This window comes from Zootoca vivipara, chromosome 3 (genome assembly GCF_963506605.1).
Source record: "Zootoca vivipara chromosome 3, rZooViv1.1, whole genome shotgun sequence".
Lineage (NCBI taxonomy): Eukaryota > Metazoa > Chordata > Lepidosauria > Squamata > Lacertidae > Zootoca > Zootoca vivipara.
In genome coordinates this window covers 40,840,156-40,856,523 of record NC_083278.1, presented here as the reverse complement: position 1 = coordinate 40,856,523, position 16,368 = coordinate 40,840,156, and the positions used below count along the sequence as shown (strand labels likewise).

At 38.9% G+C, this 16,368-nt stretch overlaps 1 protein-coding gene across 3 annotated transcripts in view; it reads left to right on the top strand.

Moving 5' to 3' along the window:
• RNGTT (RNA guanylyltransferase and 5'-phosphatase) overlaps positions 1–15,767 on the top strand; it is a 119,003-nt gene extending 103,236 nt beyond the window's left edge. For all 3 annotated transcript variants that reach the window (XM_035109415.2, XM_035109413.2, XM_035109416.2), the window contains 2 exons: positions 7,433–7,556; positions 9,939–15,767. In XM_035109415.2, the coding sequence (XP_034965306.1) occupies positions 7,433–7,556; positions 9,939–10,096 (282 nt within the window). In that variant the 3' untranslated portion in view covers positions 10,097–15,767. The remainder of the gene's footprint in view (positions 1–7,432; positions 7,557–9,938) is intronic.
• Positions 15,768–16,368: the final 601 nt, after the last annotated feature.

Sequence of the window (16,368 nt, the reverse complement as noted above, 5' to 3'; positions counted from 1 at the left end):
TAATGATGTTCAATCTTATGCCGCTTTCAGTTGTAATGCCGTTAGTATTTGTAAATGGATGCCTTCATTTACATTATTTGTTAGAATCTATGATTTTGCTGTTTTAATTATTTTAATTATTTAAATAACAAAGGTGTTTTTTTAAAAAATCACATATGTTGCCCCACCCACTTTGGGCTTCTGCCCCCACCTTTCAGAGGCAATCCCTATTTTCTAAAACCCATCTCCCCAAAATATAACTGCACAAATTTTGTCCATTTTTTGCCTCTTGAGGAAAATATTGGGACATCTATTAGAATTGAATCTGCGCAGTAAGATGCACTCCAAGAACTACAGTGTAGCTAAAGTCCATGGGTGTGCAGGGAGGGATGGAGAACAGATGGCCCCACAGACCCTGTCAGAATCCAACTCCCATCAACCCCAGCCAGCATGGCCAATGGTCGTGGATGATGGGAGCTGCGATCCAGCAACACCTGGAGGGCTACAAGTTTCCCACCCTGCTGTGAAGCATTCACTGCTTCAAGCTGCTACTCCTCAGGTGCAAGCAGTGCGTTTGTGTTTCTGGCCATGGAGCCACAGAGAATAAGTCTTCTCTGCAGGAATCAGGGAGCCGGAGTTCATGGTGTCCAACATCTTTGTGGCTTCTCTGGTACAAGTTGTGATATGTGGCAGAAGCTTTCCCTCACCATCCAAGGCAGTGTTGTATCTTCTCTTCCTTGTTTTATCCCATTGTCCCATTGCCTGTGTGGAGCTTCTGATGTATTTGGTGGCTAGCTTGCTAGTAAACTCGAAGGGCTTCTTATGGTGAGTTTCCTTGTGCTGAATGAAGCTTGAACTGCTGCGGAACCGTGCCCTGCAGTCGTTGCACCCGTAGGGTTTTTCTCTTGGGAAAGATCAGGCCCTCCCTATGCCTGAATGACTACAGGCACTCAAGATACTCATAAGGCTTCCTGCCTGTGTGGATCTTCTGATGTATGAGCAGCTTTGCTTTTCATATTCTAGTTTGAAGAGTGAAAAGTGAGAACTTTCTCAGAATGATGGGGGGAAATGCCATGGCTTCATGAGCAAGCCAAAGGCAAAAATGGCAAAACATTTTAAAATACAAGAGTGAAATGGAAATTCAACTCATAAAATATAATTTGCATCTTCGCTGAATGAAATATATGCCTTCAGATGGTATCATTTTGAAATAATAAGCCTGCAGTTGTTCCTGATCTGTTTCCTAGTAACGTTTATGTGACTAGGTATTTAATAAAGTACATATTTCTTAGTTGCCAACACTGGCTATTGGAAATATACCATAATTTGCCTTTTGAGATCACATTTGGTCTTTTAGTGTGCCGCAACCCAGATGAGATAATATAAAGGAAACTGAAAATATGTGATTAAATCTTCCTCTTTTTATTGAAGAATGTTCCTATATAGGGAATATTGTGCTATGGGGAAAGCAGAGCTCCTATCACACAAATCTGGGGCTTTGTTAGGCATGGAAGTCGACCCATGCATATTATTACACGCAATTATCATAAAATTATGGACTAGAAATTGAAGAGTCATGCTGTTGCATTTTAGACAGCATATTTGTAATAAGCTGTAATAAAGTAAACATTTTGAATGGATATAAGAATAGGCCTTACTTGCAATCACAAATGTGTGCTCAATTGAAATGCTTTTGAAGCTCAATTTAACAAAGCAAACACATTTTCTGGCAGTATTAGCATAATTGTTCCCAGTGTTAAATTCTCATTTAAATTTTTAAAAACTTGAATAAAGCTAGCTGTTTAGAAGCTAGGCAGAGTGGAAAAGTACTTTTTCAGATACCTAGCATTTCACTGTTTTATGGTATGTTAGTAAGTTAAGAATAAGTGCCAAAATACTCATGTTAATTATTCCCTGCTTCAGTCTATGATTCATATCATTTGCTGGTGTGTGATGACTGACTTTTTAAAGATATATAGTTATTCTACAGACTTTACAAAGGGAATTTCACCTACTCTACAGTGCAACCATCAAGGATATTCATGGGGAAACTCAAACCTTTCCCTTTTCCTTGACAAATTCTGAATATAATTCATGAATTGGACATGTTCATTGGTAATGTGTTTATGTGTACCCTTAAAATATAATTAATGAAGTAGCCTTTAGGCTAAGACCTCAGTAAATCACAAAGAGGGATGATAATGAGTAGAAGCAGCAATTTAGTTGACTAAAATTATTTTGTATACGAGAGAAGGGCAGATGTTTTGCCGGTGAAGAGATTCATTAGTGAATATTATTATTATTTATTGAATTTATATACCACCTTATACCCGGTAGATTGCAGACATATCATATAGTTGTTTACCTGTTCCTGTGTTAGTGGGAGAGATTTGATTTCTTTTTAAAATATGTCTTTGAACTATAATTTCATAGAAAGTTGTGTAGTGGAAATCCACACTAATTCTTCTGCTTATTTCTTCTGTTTGTGGATGATTTTTTCTTGAAAAGGATAGAAATCCATGCTGTTTACTACTGGGTTGATACATTAAAGCTGCAGTCCTAAGGCCACAATCTTGATTTCCTATTTCAAAATTTCCTAATTAAATTATATGTCTTTTAAAATTACAAGTGCTCATGGTTAGTAAGAAGAGAGCATAACCATGAGTCCTAGTCGGGAAATCAAGCTAAGCTAAACCATGGCCTAACCATGGCAGAATTATTTCACTGAAATATATTGCATAAGCTAGTTTAGATCCCTTTTTGTATAAAAGGTATGGTAAGAGATGCATTGCTCCTGTAGGAAATAGTGTGGACAAACTAGGTGAAGTTCTCTGTACATGAAGAAAACTGCTAAACATTGGGTGAATTGCAGCAATTCTAATAATAACACATACTTATTTATTGTTACATTTATATGTTACATTTCCTCTATGGAGCAGAACGTGGCATATAGCATCTCCCCCTCCCTATCTTATCATCCTCACGAAAACATTATGAGGTAGAGAAACAGTTGAGAAACAGTAACTGGAGCAAGGTCACCCGGTGAGCCTCATGGTTGAGTGGAGATAGGAACCCTGGTCTCCCAGGCCATAGTCCAACACTGTAACCACTATACCACACTGGCTCTGATTTTTCACAGAACCTACCAGAGGTAATTTTTACTAAAATTGATGGTAGTTTTGCGTACTCCTTGCTGCAAAGAAAATCCTCATCTTAATTTTTGTAGCCATGTAGTCTTATGGTCAATATTAAACAATTGAGGTAATTTTTAGGGCAGGGGCAATTTGAAGAACAATTTTAGGACAACATTCTAATTGATTGCCATTAGCTATTACCTTAGCTAATTAGGCAGCTAAAGAGTTTTATGTCTGTTTAGTTATTCCTGCCAAGTACGTGTTTCATTAGTTTCTAGGAGCTCTGACATTATTGAGATTATTGTTGTGTGAACCTAGTCCTCCAGGAGTGCCTGGCGTGCTATGGTCCATGGGGTCATGAAGAGTCGGACACGACTAAACGACTAAACAACAACAAGTCCTCCTCAACATTGTGTGAGGTACTTTTCAGAGGACGAGAGCATGTAAATTCAGTGCTACTAAGGAGGATTTGTGAGGCGAATCTTCCCAGTTGTGGCATGGTAATGCTACCCCAGAAATGCAGGTTTGCTAGCCTTACCAGTTCTGGCTTCATTAGATGTGTATCACTACTGCAGGACCAGCAGTAGCTCATACAGTGATCATTCTGCTGTCATCGAACAGATAACTGCAGGATGAAGTAAATGGAAATCCAATTCTTTGAAAAATAAATTCACAGAATTGCTCAGATTTCTTCTGTAGCTGAAATAACCCTTAACTCACCAAAATAGAAGACCCAAGCTGCTTCATGTTTTTTTTGGAGGAAATATAGCAGTGTAGTAGCACACAATTTGAATGTGTCCTGCTATACAGGTAGATTTTAATCACTAGAACTTAGACATGTGGGAATGGTCTAATTGTCCTCCCTGTGCAAAAGGACAGGTTGAATTGGTTCTGAACATGTGCAAATGACCATGCATCACTTTGTCTTCCCACTAGGTTTATCATGCAGGAGTCGCTTCAATCCTATACCTGCTTACTAGGTACTAGTAAGCCATTTGAATTCAACTGAGACTTTCTTTAGACTGGCATGTATAGAATTATATCGTTAACCTATTATTATCACCTTGCTTGCTTTTACTGCTTGCAAAATAAGTGAGTGATATGGTAGATAGCAGTCACTTAAAATGATACAGGGTATAATTAGCCCAGTGTTTATTCTTGCCTCCTCCCATCCCTCTTTCCATGTTCAGAGTAATTATGATAACTTTTTATTGTTTTAAACTGATCAGCAGTTTCTGTTGGGAAAATGGATTTAGGCCATTGCACTGGCAGATGTTAGCATTTTCTGGAAAGATTTGTCTTCCAGATTGCTAATGAATGGCCAAGCAAGATAGTACATAAGATAGTTAATACTGCTTAATTGTCACAGTCAAATAGAGCAACCACATAATTTTCTGCTATTCTCATCCTGTGAACACTGCAAGAATGATCAAGGACGAAGCCTTACAGAGAGTTCTAGTTTGTGAAAGTCTTTGGCTGCAGCAGAGTATCTTCCCTCACCCCCTTCTTTCTCCATCAAGCAGGTGGTTCACTAACAACCTTTTCCCACTCCAACAGGAAAAAATGTATATAAATACCAAATTTATTTGGCAGCCACTGCCAGTTAATATTCATTTCCAAGTCATTACACAGCCTCAAGTTTCTTCCTGTGTTTAAACATATTCACTGTGGATTAGAAAAGGATGTTGTATTTTCCTGAGTGTGACTTTTATGCTAGCTGAGTCCATGGTTGCGAAACATCTGTTTGAAAAATGCTTTCCTCACACATAGAGGAATGTGTAATGTTCTGTACAAAGGAGGATTACTGAGAAGGAAAGATAGACACACCAGGGAGTTAATCAAGCAAGCAAGATGAGAATGATTCTACAAAACTGGGTTTGTAGTAACTTCATGGCTGTGTAAAAGCCAAATGCTTCTCATGGTATCACCTCTCCTAGAAAAATAAAGTTCCACAGTTTCCTTTTTCAGAAATCAATTTAGCAATCCTAATACCTGCTGAGTAAATTACTGTTTTGGTTCTTTGGGGTGGAGGAAGCTTGGCCAGCAGAACTAAGGGAAGAAAAATAACATTTTAAACCAGACTCTCAATTGTGCATCATGTACAATTTTGGTCAGAAATGAAGTCAATAATAAACTATACCCTACAAAAAATGATTTGGAAGTTTGTAACACACTTTCAGAACAAAATAATGCTCACATTATTCAGCAGCAAAATCCTCTATTTACTTGTGTGTTGATATCAAATATAGATCAAAACGAATGCTAGTGAAATTGAAATATTATTGTTTGTTGGTGAGGAAAAATACTTCTGAAATACACTGTTCAGTCTAGGCTCTTCTTTTCTCAAACTGTAGCACATCAAATATTTCATCAAGTGGCGATGGACCCAATCATAACAAAGTTCTTGTTAAGAAAAATGAAATGTTCTCAACAAGTGGAGTTGCCATAGTTACTCAGAAATTTTGCAGTGGCTAATAACATGCATAGAGTATGGTGCCCAAAATGAAAAGGAAGTTAGTGAGCTTAAGTGGTTATCTGAATCATTTAATAGTAAAAAAATTTTTTTATATATATCTGTCTCTGGTTGGCAAGTAATGAATGATATTTTTTTTAAAGCCTGGGGAGTACTCATTTGATATGTAAAGACACTGGGAAATTTTCACAGTAGAAAGAAAGTAGGGGTGAAAATGGTAGAATGGTACAAGGTAGGAAGTATAATGCACTGAGGCTTTGAAACTAGGGGCATGCTGACAGTGCTAAGGTCCAGTGCCAGGTTGATCCACTTATCTCATTGCTAGTCTGCAGTATTTATAGCTTAAAACAGTTAGCGTTTATCCAACACTGAAGTTCAGTTCACACCACAGAGTTCCATGTGTGCAGCAGAACTTCCCCTTCCTCTCCCGCTCCTGCTGCCTGTAGCCCCCCCCCCCATGTGTCTTCATTATAACCCCTTGGAGTTATTGTTGGCACAATTCATGACCACTGCAACTACAGCTTTAAAACTTCAGAGCCAATCAAACAGTGATTAGAATGCAAAACCACAACTATCACATAGTGATGATGGAAGCAGAAAACGGTCCACATTGCTGCCTCTATCACAGACTCAAGTAGATACCCAGCAGAGCTCTTTTGAGTGGTTTAAAAGTTGGTACTACCTGCCTCAGTTAGTGGGGCACTGGAACCAGCCTACTGTGATAAACACTAGGCATCGAGGGCAAAATTGTTCACTGTCATAGTGATATTGATGCCCAGTGAACTTACCACATTAGGCCAGGTTTGGCATGAAATCAGCCCTGACCACCCTGGCAAATGAACTCCTTTGAGGGGGAGACGGGGGAGTGCAACCCTGCTGCTGCTTCTGTTGGATATCTCAGTGGCTTTTGATACCATGGCATCCTCCTGGACTGTCTTCATGGGTGTGGAAGTTGGAGGTACTCTTTTATGGTGGCTCCACTCCTACCTGCATGACTGTTACCAGAGAATAGCATTGGGAAGGCTGCCTGTCTACACCTTGGCAGTGTAAGCTGCAGGGTACCACAGGACACAGTTCTGTCCCCAATGCTATTTAACATCTAGATATGAAGCTGTTGGAAACAACCATCAGGGCACAAGGCATCGGTATGCTGATGATGCTGAGCTCTACTTTTCTATTAAATCTGACTCAGGAGATGACCTCTCATATGCCCTGCTGTCTCGTGTTCTGGCGCAACAACAGAAGTTTGGGGATTTGGGTGGGGAGTAATGGTCAGTCTCTTCCCTGTGTTTCTGGGTGTTCCTGAGACTTTTAGGGGGCCTGTGGATGATGCAGAGATACATGTGCCCACTCAGGAATCCAGGAGTTTTCCATTTTCTCAGGGCAGAGCTCACTTTGCAGCAGATGAACTCTAATATGCCCCTACCACATAATCTGGTGCAGTTCTTAACGATTTCAACAGCATTGCAGAGGGGTGGAATAGATGATCGATGGGGTACCTTCCAACCCTGCAATTCTATGAGATGGAGTGCGGGTTGATGTTCAGGCTTTCCCTTGTAATCTGGATAGTACTGCTGTTTCTACCCTTATGTCTATTTGCTAGCAGGAGCCAAACATAGCTACTTCCAGGTCTTGCCCAAAACTCCTTCATCTTTCGCTGGTGGTGGGACGGGGCAATATCCATAGTATGTTGTACATGTTGGAAAAAAGTTTCATAACTATATGAAATGTGCATTGGTAGTTTTGATTATCCTCACTTAAGAAAGAAATGTTTGACTTCCTCCTTCTTTGACAAAGGTAAAAATCTTATTTATTTATTTATTTATTTATTTATTTTATAAAACAGGTAACAAAAGACTTGAAACAATATGACAATAAGATTATAGAATGCAAGTTTGAAAACAATAGCTGGGTCTTCATGAGACAACGGATAGACAAAAGCTTTCCAAATGCTTACACCACTGCAATGGGTGAGTGCAATAATTGGCCCAATATCTCAGCATTTTATATTTGCCTTGCTTTTCAAGGACTTTTTATACTCCGCTAAATTGCTTTAATAGCATCAATGTTTTAATGACACTGGTTAAAATTTGAGTTCACAACTTGAGTTTGAATTGCGACGGCTTTAAAATAACCATTTTTGTCTAGGGTGGACTAACAAAGCATATTCACAAAGTTGGGTTGTGTTCCACTGATAAAAGGTAGCTTGGCACATGAATGTACTATATAAGCTGAACTTGTGGAACATAAATCCTTGATAATTTCAGTTCTCTTCAAAATGGCGCAATCATTGTTCACCAGATGGAAGAAAACTAAATTAGGAGGAGAAATTGTAATTTTCAGATCCCAAAATAGTATGCAAACAATAGGGAACAAAACAAATGAAGGCTGCAGGGGTGGGGGGAGTATGTCCTTTATGAGACTGTGACATACTCTAATTCTTCTTCAGATAATAAAAGGACATTATGAAAAGTGCAAGGCAGCAGCTTTCATTCACAAGGCATATATAAGAATTTTAAAAATTAATGCAAGTTTGTGTGATATAGGTATTTTAACTATTATTCTTGGTGTCAGACAGACTACTAGACACAAATTTATTAACTCCTCAGTAATGGATTTCAGCTCTGCACATTTCAGATACTGTTGAAACTACTGAAAAATTCCTGTGGGGTAGCCATGTTAGTCTGTTGTAGCCAAAACAGCAAGTGTCTTCTGGGACCAAAAAAGGCTAACAATTCCATTGTGACATAAGCCTTTGCAGGCTAGAGCTCACTGATATTTACTCCCATATACAAACAGGTGAGAGAGTTTGTGATTGCTGGGGCCAACAGTCAGGAGAATGGCACAACTCATTCATAACAGCAGTTGCACTCTTTTTCTTGCTATGCCAATTTCACACCTGAAGAGAGGACATTTCTTTAATGAGAAGGATACTTCCAATTAATTAATTCTGACCTAAAATTTTGATTCAGGTCACTGATCTGGGAGTTCTTATGACCCCTACTCCCAAGGCAATTTCAGGAGGCACAAGGGGGAAAGGGGAAAGCCCTGTTGCACAAGCAGAAGCCCTTGTTTGTTAGGTGAATGATATCCTTTGTGTTTACATTTTCATAAAGCAGATACAAAGTTCAACCGTAAGTCCTCATCTCACCGTTTTGTGGTTTGTGGTTCACCATAGCAAATCATACTGCAGGGCCAGGAAACTAGAATGATGGGCAGATCATACCTGCCTGGCGATAGGGAGGTGTGGAGCAGAGTGGAAGATCCTCTCTCACGTCTGAGGCCCTGCCATCCAGGGTAGGGGGGGGGCAAGCTTTTGTGCCTTTTGTGCTGTTATTGCTCCAGGCAGAGGTGGATCAGCAGATTGAAAAGCTTCCAATACACCAAAATGTTTTCTACTGACCATTGATTGTGGCAGAAACACCTGTGGTAGTTTACTGGCTGCCATGCTGGAACCAGTGGGGCTCTTCTCTACCAGTGTCACCTGACAGAACAACATGGTGGGGGAACAAAATGAGCGCTCAGGGAGGGCATTGCCCGCTGCTACTGGAATGGAGAATTTGGTCTTCCTCAGAAGACCAGCATTGCATTATTTGTCCCTTTCTCATAGTTCTGTTCTTTTTGCCAGCCTGGAATTTGAATTATAGATACTGTGATATATGTACTGTAGTAATCAGTCTTATTGATCGTATCCAACAAAGTTGTCCTGTTCATGCGAGGACTTCACTTTATGCAGTCGAACGTCCACTTCCTCCCCTCCTTTGTGCACTCTCCAGATTTCTTCTGGGGGTCTTTCAACCCTCCAGAGCAGATTGGGGGACTCATGGGCTGGAGTTGTGTAAGTGGGATGACTTCGTTGGATACAACCCTGTGTAATTAAGGGAGTGTGATTCACTCCATAATATGACAACTTTGTAATTTTTCTGTTCAACATGAAATATTTGGATCAACACTGCTTTTAGGGTACTTCCATACTGTACATGTAATGTTTATAACTTACTACAGAGGTCATTTGCAAAACAAGCCAGCTTCAAAACATGGAATATAAAGCTGGCCTGTTTCTTTTAAACGATAGTTCCTGAATTGTGTATAATGAGCAGAATCAGACAACAGGAAACCAAATTTAGGTTTATACAATCTCTTGGCTGAGAGGGGAACAGGAGTGCTACTCCTGGACTCCCTGAGGCTTGTTTAAATCACATGATATCCTGGCTTATTAATATGTGTGGACTGTGCCAATGGCTTACTGCTTAGGAGGGATGCCCTAAATTGACTAGCTATATTCAACTTAGGGAAAGTTGACTTTATCACATAGTTATTTGACTGTGTTTCTCTCCCCGCACCCCCGACAGCTGTGTGTAATAGCATACGACATCCAGTGACAAAGGAAATCCTTTTCGACTTCATTGAAAAATGTACAGCAGCAGCTCCAGGACAGACCCGCAAGCATCACCTGGATCCTGACACTGAACTCATGCCTCCACCACCTCCTAAAAGACCACGGCCGTGATTTAAAGACTGAGAGAATACCAAGTTGTTTACAGTTCTACAAAACGATGTGTGTGGGACATTTGCAAAAAGTTATTGTAAACATCCTGTAAATACTTATGTGCATTTTTTTTGGAATGCCACATCATGGACTCAGATTTGTTTTGTACTTGACAAGTTGAATATTGCTTTGTGGAAACTGAGAACAGATTTAATCCAAAGGGTTAGATGAAAAAAAAAGTGTAGAATCAATGGAAAGCCACCTTGTTTGATAGGTACCTTTCAAATCTAATGTTTTATACTAGTAAACTGGAACTGTGAAGCCATGACAAAGCGGCCCTTTTCTTTTTCCAAGTGGTGTTGCAAAGAGTGTGATGTTACCTCTAACCAATTAAGATTTGTTGCTTTGTTTAATTTAGCATAGTTCTCTTATGTTTCTTAGGCTCATGTTTAAAGACAAACGGCGGCAAATGTTCATGCAGTGTACTCTTTAAAATAAAAGTTTATCAGGTTTCATTAATTTTTTTATAGAAAAAAACATTTTTATATTAAACAAGTAACCTATCCTTTTGGGTAGGTATTGGGTTTTGTTTTTTGTTTAGTCTGAACAACCACATTCATCTGTTTTAATATCACATTTTAGGTTTTATGCTTTGGTAGACACAATCAATCCTCAATATGAAAAAGCAAAGCTTAATTTCTGTACAGCAGCTGTAAATGGATTATGTCAAAAGATGTTCATCATGTTGATGTGTATGCTAACCATGTTAATGACATTGCAATAATTTTGTGGAGAAAATGTTGGGGGAAATTCCAGGAGATACTTGAGGTGATGAATAGAAGTGAAGTGTGGTTTCCCTTCCAGGCAAATGGGCTCTCATAAACTTTAATCAAAAAGGGTAAAGTTTTGTTGCTGAAAGTAGCATTAGGAACCCCCAGACCTCCTATTTTTAAAGCAAGAGCCGTTAGGTAGCAAACGAGAGCAGTCTTCTTCCCTAGCCTAGTGGCCTTCAGTGGTTTTGACTTGAGCCTCCACCAGCCCCCAGCTAGTCTCAGGTGTATGGAGGGCACTAGGTTGGCAAGCGCTGGTTATGAGTATTCTCATCCAGTGTTTGTAGTTTTAAAATATGAATTAAACAGTTTTCCTGGTTTTTGCTGATGTATAGCAAATTTATTAGTTATTCCATCACTATGGCAAAGCCACATTATTTAGACCTTGAGCAATTATTACATGTTTAAGATCTAGGAACAAATGTAATAGCATTTCACAAGCTGACTGTAAAATAAGCCATCTAGTATTTTGATTATTTATACTTACTGATATGTATAAGTCACTTAGGCATTCAGCTAGCTACTGATCTGCGAAAACTTTATTTGTTATGTAATGATAACCAAATGGTGTTTTATATTAGGAAGTATTTAAAAGTTTTAATATCCCCCCCCTCGTTTTTATACATGAAAATGCATTTTATGCTTTGTTCAGTAGCCAGTTTGAAACCTGTCTATTAAAATGTTACATTTATATTTCTGGGCACTGAACAGATAAAATAAGTTTATTCTTCTTGAGAAGTTGAAATTTGACCAAAAATTATGTTTTACTTACATATTTTCCTGTTCACTTATAGAAGATAGATGCCTCTTAAGCAGTAGTTTCCCATCAGCCTTATAAATATATGTGAAAAGCTATGCAATCACTTTGCACTCATGGATAAAATGTAAGTTTCTAAATGGATAAAATTGCTTTGCCCTAGATTTAAAGCTCTGTCATGCAGGTACAGCATAACATGATTTCTAGTGCCATTTGGACACTTATGGTAATAGCAACCTTTCAGCTATGTTGCAAATAATATGTGTAAATTTTAAATATCTATTACTAATATTTATCCTGTCTTTCAGTATTCTAGCATGCTGTAACAGCTGGTTATGACTTAAATGCTTCTAGATCCATAGCTCCGTACCAGTATTTATTATTTTCATAAATTATGCCCATTGCTTGTGTCCTCATTTACATTATTAATGGTTATATTGAATTAATGAGATTTCCATTTCACTTGTAGAAATGCATTTTGCCTTTTAAATTTGCTCCTACCCTTGCATTTGTGGGTTGGGGGAGCTGAATAGATGCTTCACATTTTCTTTCCAAAGGGTGAAAGCCTTGACTTAGCTGAAACTATGAAAGAAAAAGAGGCTTCCATGAGAAACAGATGAAAGAATAATCCTAAACACAATTTCAGTTGGACCAGCTTGCCTTAATCAGTGCAAGGCCTCCATTTGTCTGAGACCGAACTCATCATCAGCAGAAAAGTTGACTGGACCATATAAAAGGAAGCTTGAGTGGGCCGGTTTTAAAAAAATAAAGTAATGCAGAACATTTGCATTCAATGACATTCCAGGAAAATGTCATTACATTCTGCTGCAAAATATATATTAAATATTTGAGGGAAGTCAGTTATCTAAAATAATGGTAGTTCAGTTTAATGGGGGGAAATAGGTCTCATTTACAAAGGCATTGTGGGCTGGAGGTTATCCACCCCTGATTTATACTATGTTCCATCTTAAGGCAGAGCTTTCTCTGAAATGAAGTTATTACTTAATTTATTCCCATCATTTTCAAGCCTGCTGATTTGTGTACATGTACAACATAATCTAGAAAAACTGAACAGCAAGCAGTAAGATGAAATAATTCAGTTCTCTGCAAGAATAATGGTAGAAATAATGGCTCCTTCAATGGATAAAACGAACCAAGCAAATCTGTAGCCACAGACTATATTCCAAAAAGGAATTTGCATTGCCAGAACTCATTTTCAGATACGATTGCAGAAAAGAGGCTGAAGAGAGCTGACAGATCCCAGCTAATAAAATTGCCTTCTGTTAGACAAAAATGAGGAATAAATTAAGTTGCCAGTATCATGTATAGAGGTTGGCAGGATGGCAATGAAACTTTTCAGTTAGCTTTTCTGTGATGTGACTACTGGAGAGAGAAATGGTAGTTATATTGAGAAATCCTACGAAGGGTAGGAAGAGCCAGGTGCATCTGTAAAGGTTCTTGGAAGGAAAGGGAAGAAGGCTGGGAAGAAACTCAAAGGCAGAGTCTCTTCGTTGGGGTTTTCACCTCATTTTGTGCCCCAGGAGATTATTTTATTTTGTAATGAGAGCAGCCACCCTGTCTATACATTTTTGATACTGGTTTGGGTCCTATGCTGAAAAGCAAGCCTGGCATGTGACTTCATTGTGGGTGCTGTACCCAGTCAAATCTGCATGTTTGAATCGGCCATGAGCGAACCATAGTGAAGTGGGAGCGATTTCATTCAGAACAGACAACTAAAGAAGCTGAAAATAAGCTATACTTCCCAAAGAGGCTTCTGGATTTATTTGCCTGTTTCACAGCCAAGCAGTGGTGTCTGGTAAGATGTTGACTCGGTTGCAATTTTTATCCTTTCTGTTTTCATCACAATAGCACTTATTTAGGAAAGTGTGGCATTAGAAGAGCTTTTTTGAACCGAACCAGAACTTGCCAGAACTGAGCTCTGACAATTCTCAGGTGGGCACCATTGGCAGTATAAGAGAACAATGGAGGGGTTCATTTTGAGTTCCAGCACCTCTTTTTCTGGAAAAATAGCACTGGCCATTACACATGCACAGAGTACCACTGTCTCCTCTAAAACACCATCAACATCACTAAAAAACAAACATCAAATTCTTCTCTGTATATCTAATGACAGGAAAGAGCTTCCATGTAAGAGGACTCAATCATGATTTTCAGACAAGATTGACTACATACTGTACCTCTTATTTAGAAATTAAGTCGTACCAAATGATGTGTACGTTTTGGAATTCGTTTATTGTTTATACATCTGTTGTCAAAAAGCTAAACACAAAAATGTTTAAAATGTGATGAAAATGTGCTTCCAGTTGCATGCAGTTTTCCTCACCCCCTCCCAAATCAATCCGGCTTCTCATTATCCAAAACATTTCCCCCCTAAATTAAAAGGATTATGTAGTCCCAAAGAACAGACCAAAAATGATTGTTTCATTTGAGCCAGGGCACATCAGAGCTCACAGCAGAACATATTTGCAATGCATGGTTCAGTCCTGAAAATGTGAAGTAATAATGTCTGCTTATGTGCAGACTTCATCACATCAGTCTAATCATAATCAAGCTCTATTATGTCTGATATTTGGGAGAATATCTTCCAGGTTTGGAAAAGGATGTGTAGTCATATCCAGACAGCCACAGAGCTGAAGCTCTCTGTTTTAGAGCAAGGTAGAAATAGGGTTGCCATATGCCTGGACATTTCCTCCTTTTCAAAGCTAAAATCATCCAGGTGATTTTTAACGTTTTGCAAAATGTCTGGGTTTTTATTTTTATTTTTGTACTATCTGTACCAGGGTCGCTCTAGGACTCGTCAAGGTGAGGCCTCATGTGGCCTTCCGGGGCTCACTTAGACCATTAAAACTCAGACACTGGGCTTTAAAGTGTGGACTGTGCCTGGAAAGCGTGGAGGAAAGGTAACTATGGATAGGCCCTAGGGCTACCTTTCTAACAGCCTGATCAGTCACCTGGTTTTTCTGCTTAGAAGACCTCATTGCTATAGTTGTACTTTTTGTTTAGGAGTGGTAGATAGAGCTAAATGGCCAGAGGACAATAAGTTCATGTGAGTTCGTGGAAGTATACAGTGGGGGGGGGGGCAGAGACAGGAGAGTTGGTGTGGCTGTGAGATTTGAGGAGAACATTTCATTTTCAGTAGGGGGTGGCATTCCCCAGTAATTCCATTAGACCAGCCTCCACTGCATATGAGGTAGATGAAGCACCAGAACAATAATACACAGAAATGGGATTTAGGATGGCATCCTGGGCACCTATAACAGGAGTTTGTTTCTTTTTTGTCCTACTGGGCTCAGCTTTAGTGGTAGGCAGTGGCTGTGAAAAACTGGCTTGTGTTAAAAAGAAGCAAGGGACCCATGGACATGAGCCCATCCCTTCAAGAGAATAGTGAAGAAAACCAATAGCTCTGATTAGCTGACATCACCACCCATTTGGGTGACAAAATGAATCCTAGAGAGGGAGAATTATATCCACTGAAAATATGTCAAGTGCTGTAGCAAAGGGAATCTTAAAAATGTGGGATACAGAATTTTTCTATATGAATGTGGGATCTAGATTCCCCCCCCCAAATATATAATATCATATAAACACACAGAGAAAAATAAACCTACATTAAAATTATGAGAAACAGAGTTCATTTTGGGATATTTTATTTGAAGTTGGTAATATATTCTGAATGTGTAGATGGTAAAATTAAAAAGACAGAATTGCCAGAAATGTTGAAGGCTCAAAAATAAAAATGGGCTTGTTCTAAAATGTCTATAGATACAAAAGAAATTCATATTTATTCAGGAATTAGCATATTTAGATTATTTAATTTCTCCCAGACACATTTTTCAGGTGTGCCTATGTGAGGGGAGGATCTGCTATGCTGCTATGAGATCTGTTTTTAAATGTGGCAGATCTATTAAAAATGACAATTGTAGCATAGAGGGAAGTTATGTGTTTCTAACTGCATGTTCAGTTACAGGAAATGTGAAGAGAGCATTATCCATATGTTGTCTTCAGGAAAATTCAAGATATCTCTAGATACCTATTTATTTTATCTATCCTGTATCTATTCAAGTGGATAACCCTATGGCAATTTCAATTATGTTAGACAGTCTTAACACAATCTCTCTCTCTCTCTCTCTCCCTCTCCCTCTCCCCCCCTCCCTCCCTCCCTCTGTGTGTGTTTATGTGTGTGTAAGTAGAAAATGTTAAATGTTCAAGCAAACGCATGAAATGAAGAGACATCTAGATAACTATTGAGGATTACTAAAAGATTGGAATATCTGTGGGCTATATGAGCGAAATTTTGAAGTATTGGGTCTCTGAAGTCAAGTATCTTTTGGAAAATGATAGCCTGGGGAAATAGTAGCATTGCTTCAGATTCATATACTTTCATTCCCAATGAGATTTGGAAACAACATTTTTCTTTGTCTCTACCGTGCGCTGCAAACCTAGTAACTATAGCAATATTTTTGCACATAGATCTTCAGATTTTGCTGAATCAAAATGGCTGCTGGGTTCTTTAGGGTATGCTAATATTAAATTCCACATAGTCCCTGGGATAGATCATATCCACATGATGGATAAGCTGCATTTTCTACCTTAATTGTTACCTCATGCTACTGGGTGCTCACAGATGGGTACCGTATTTGTTCTGGGATCGCTACTCATCTCATACATGGAAGTTTTTTGCAGCA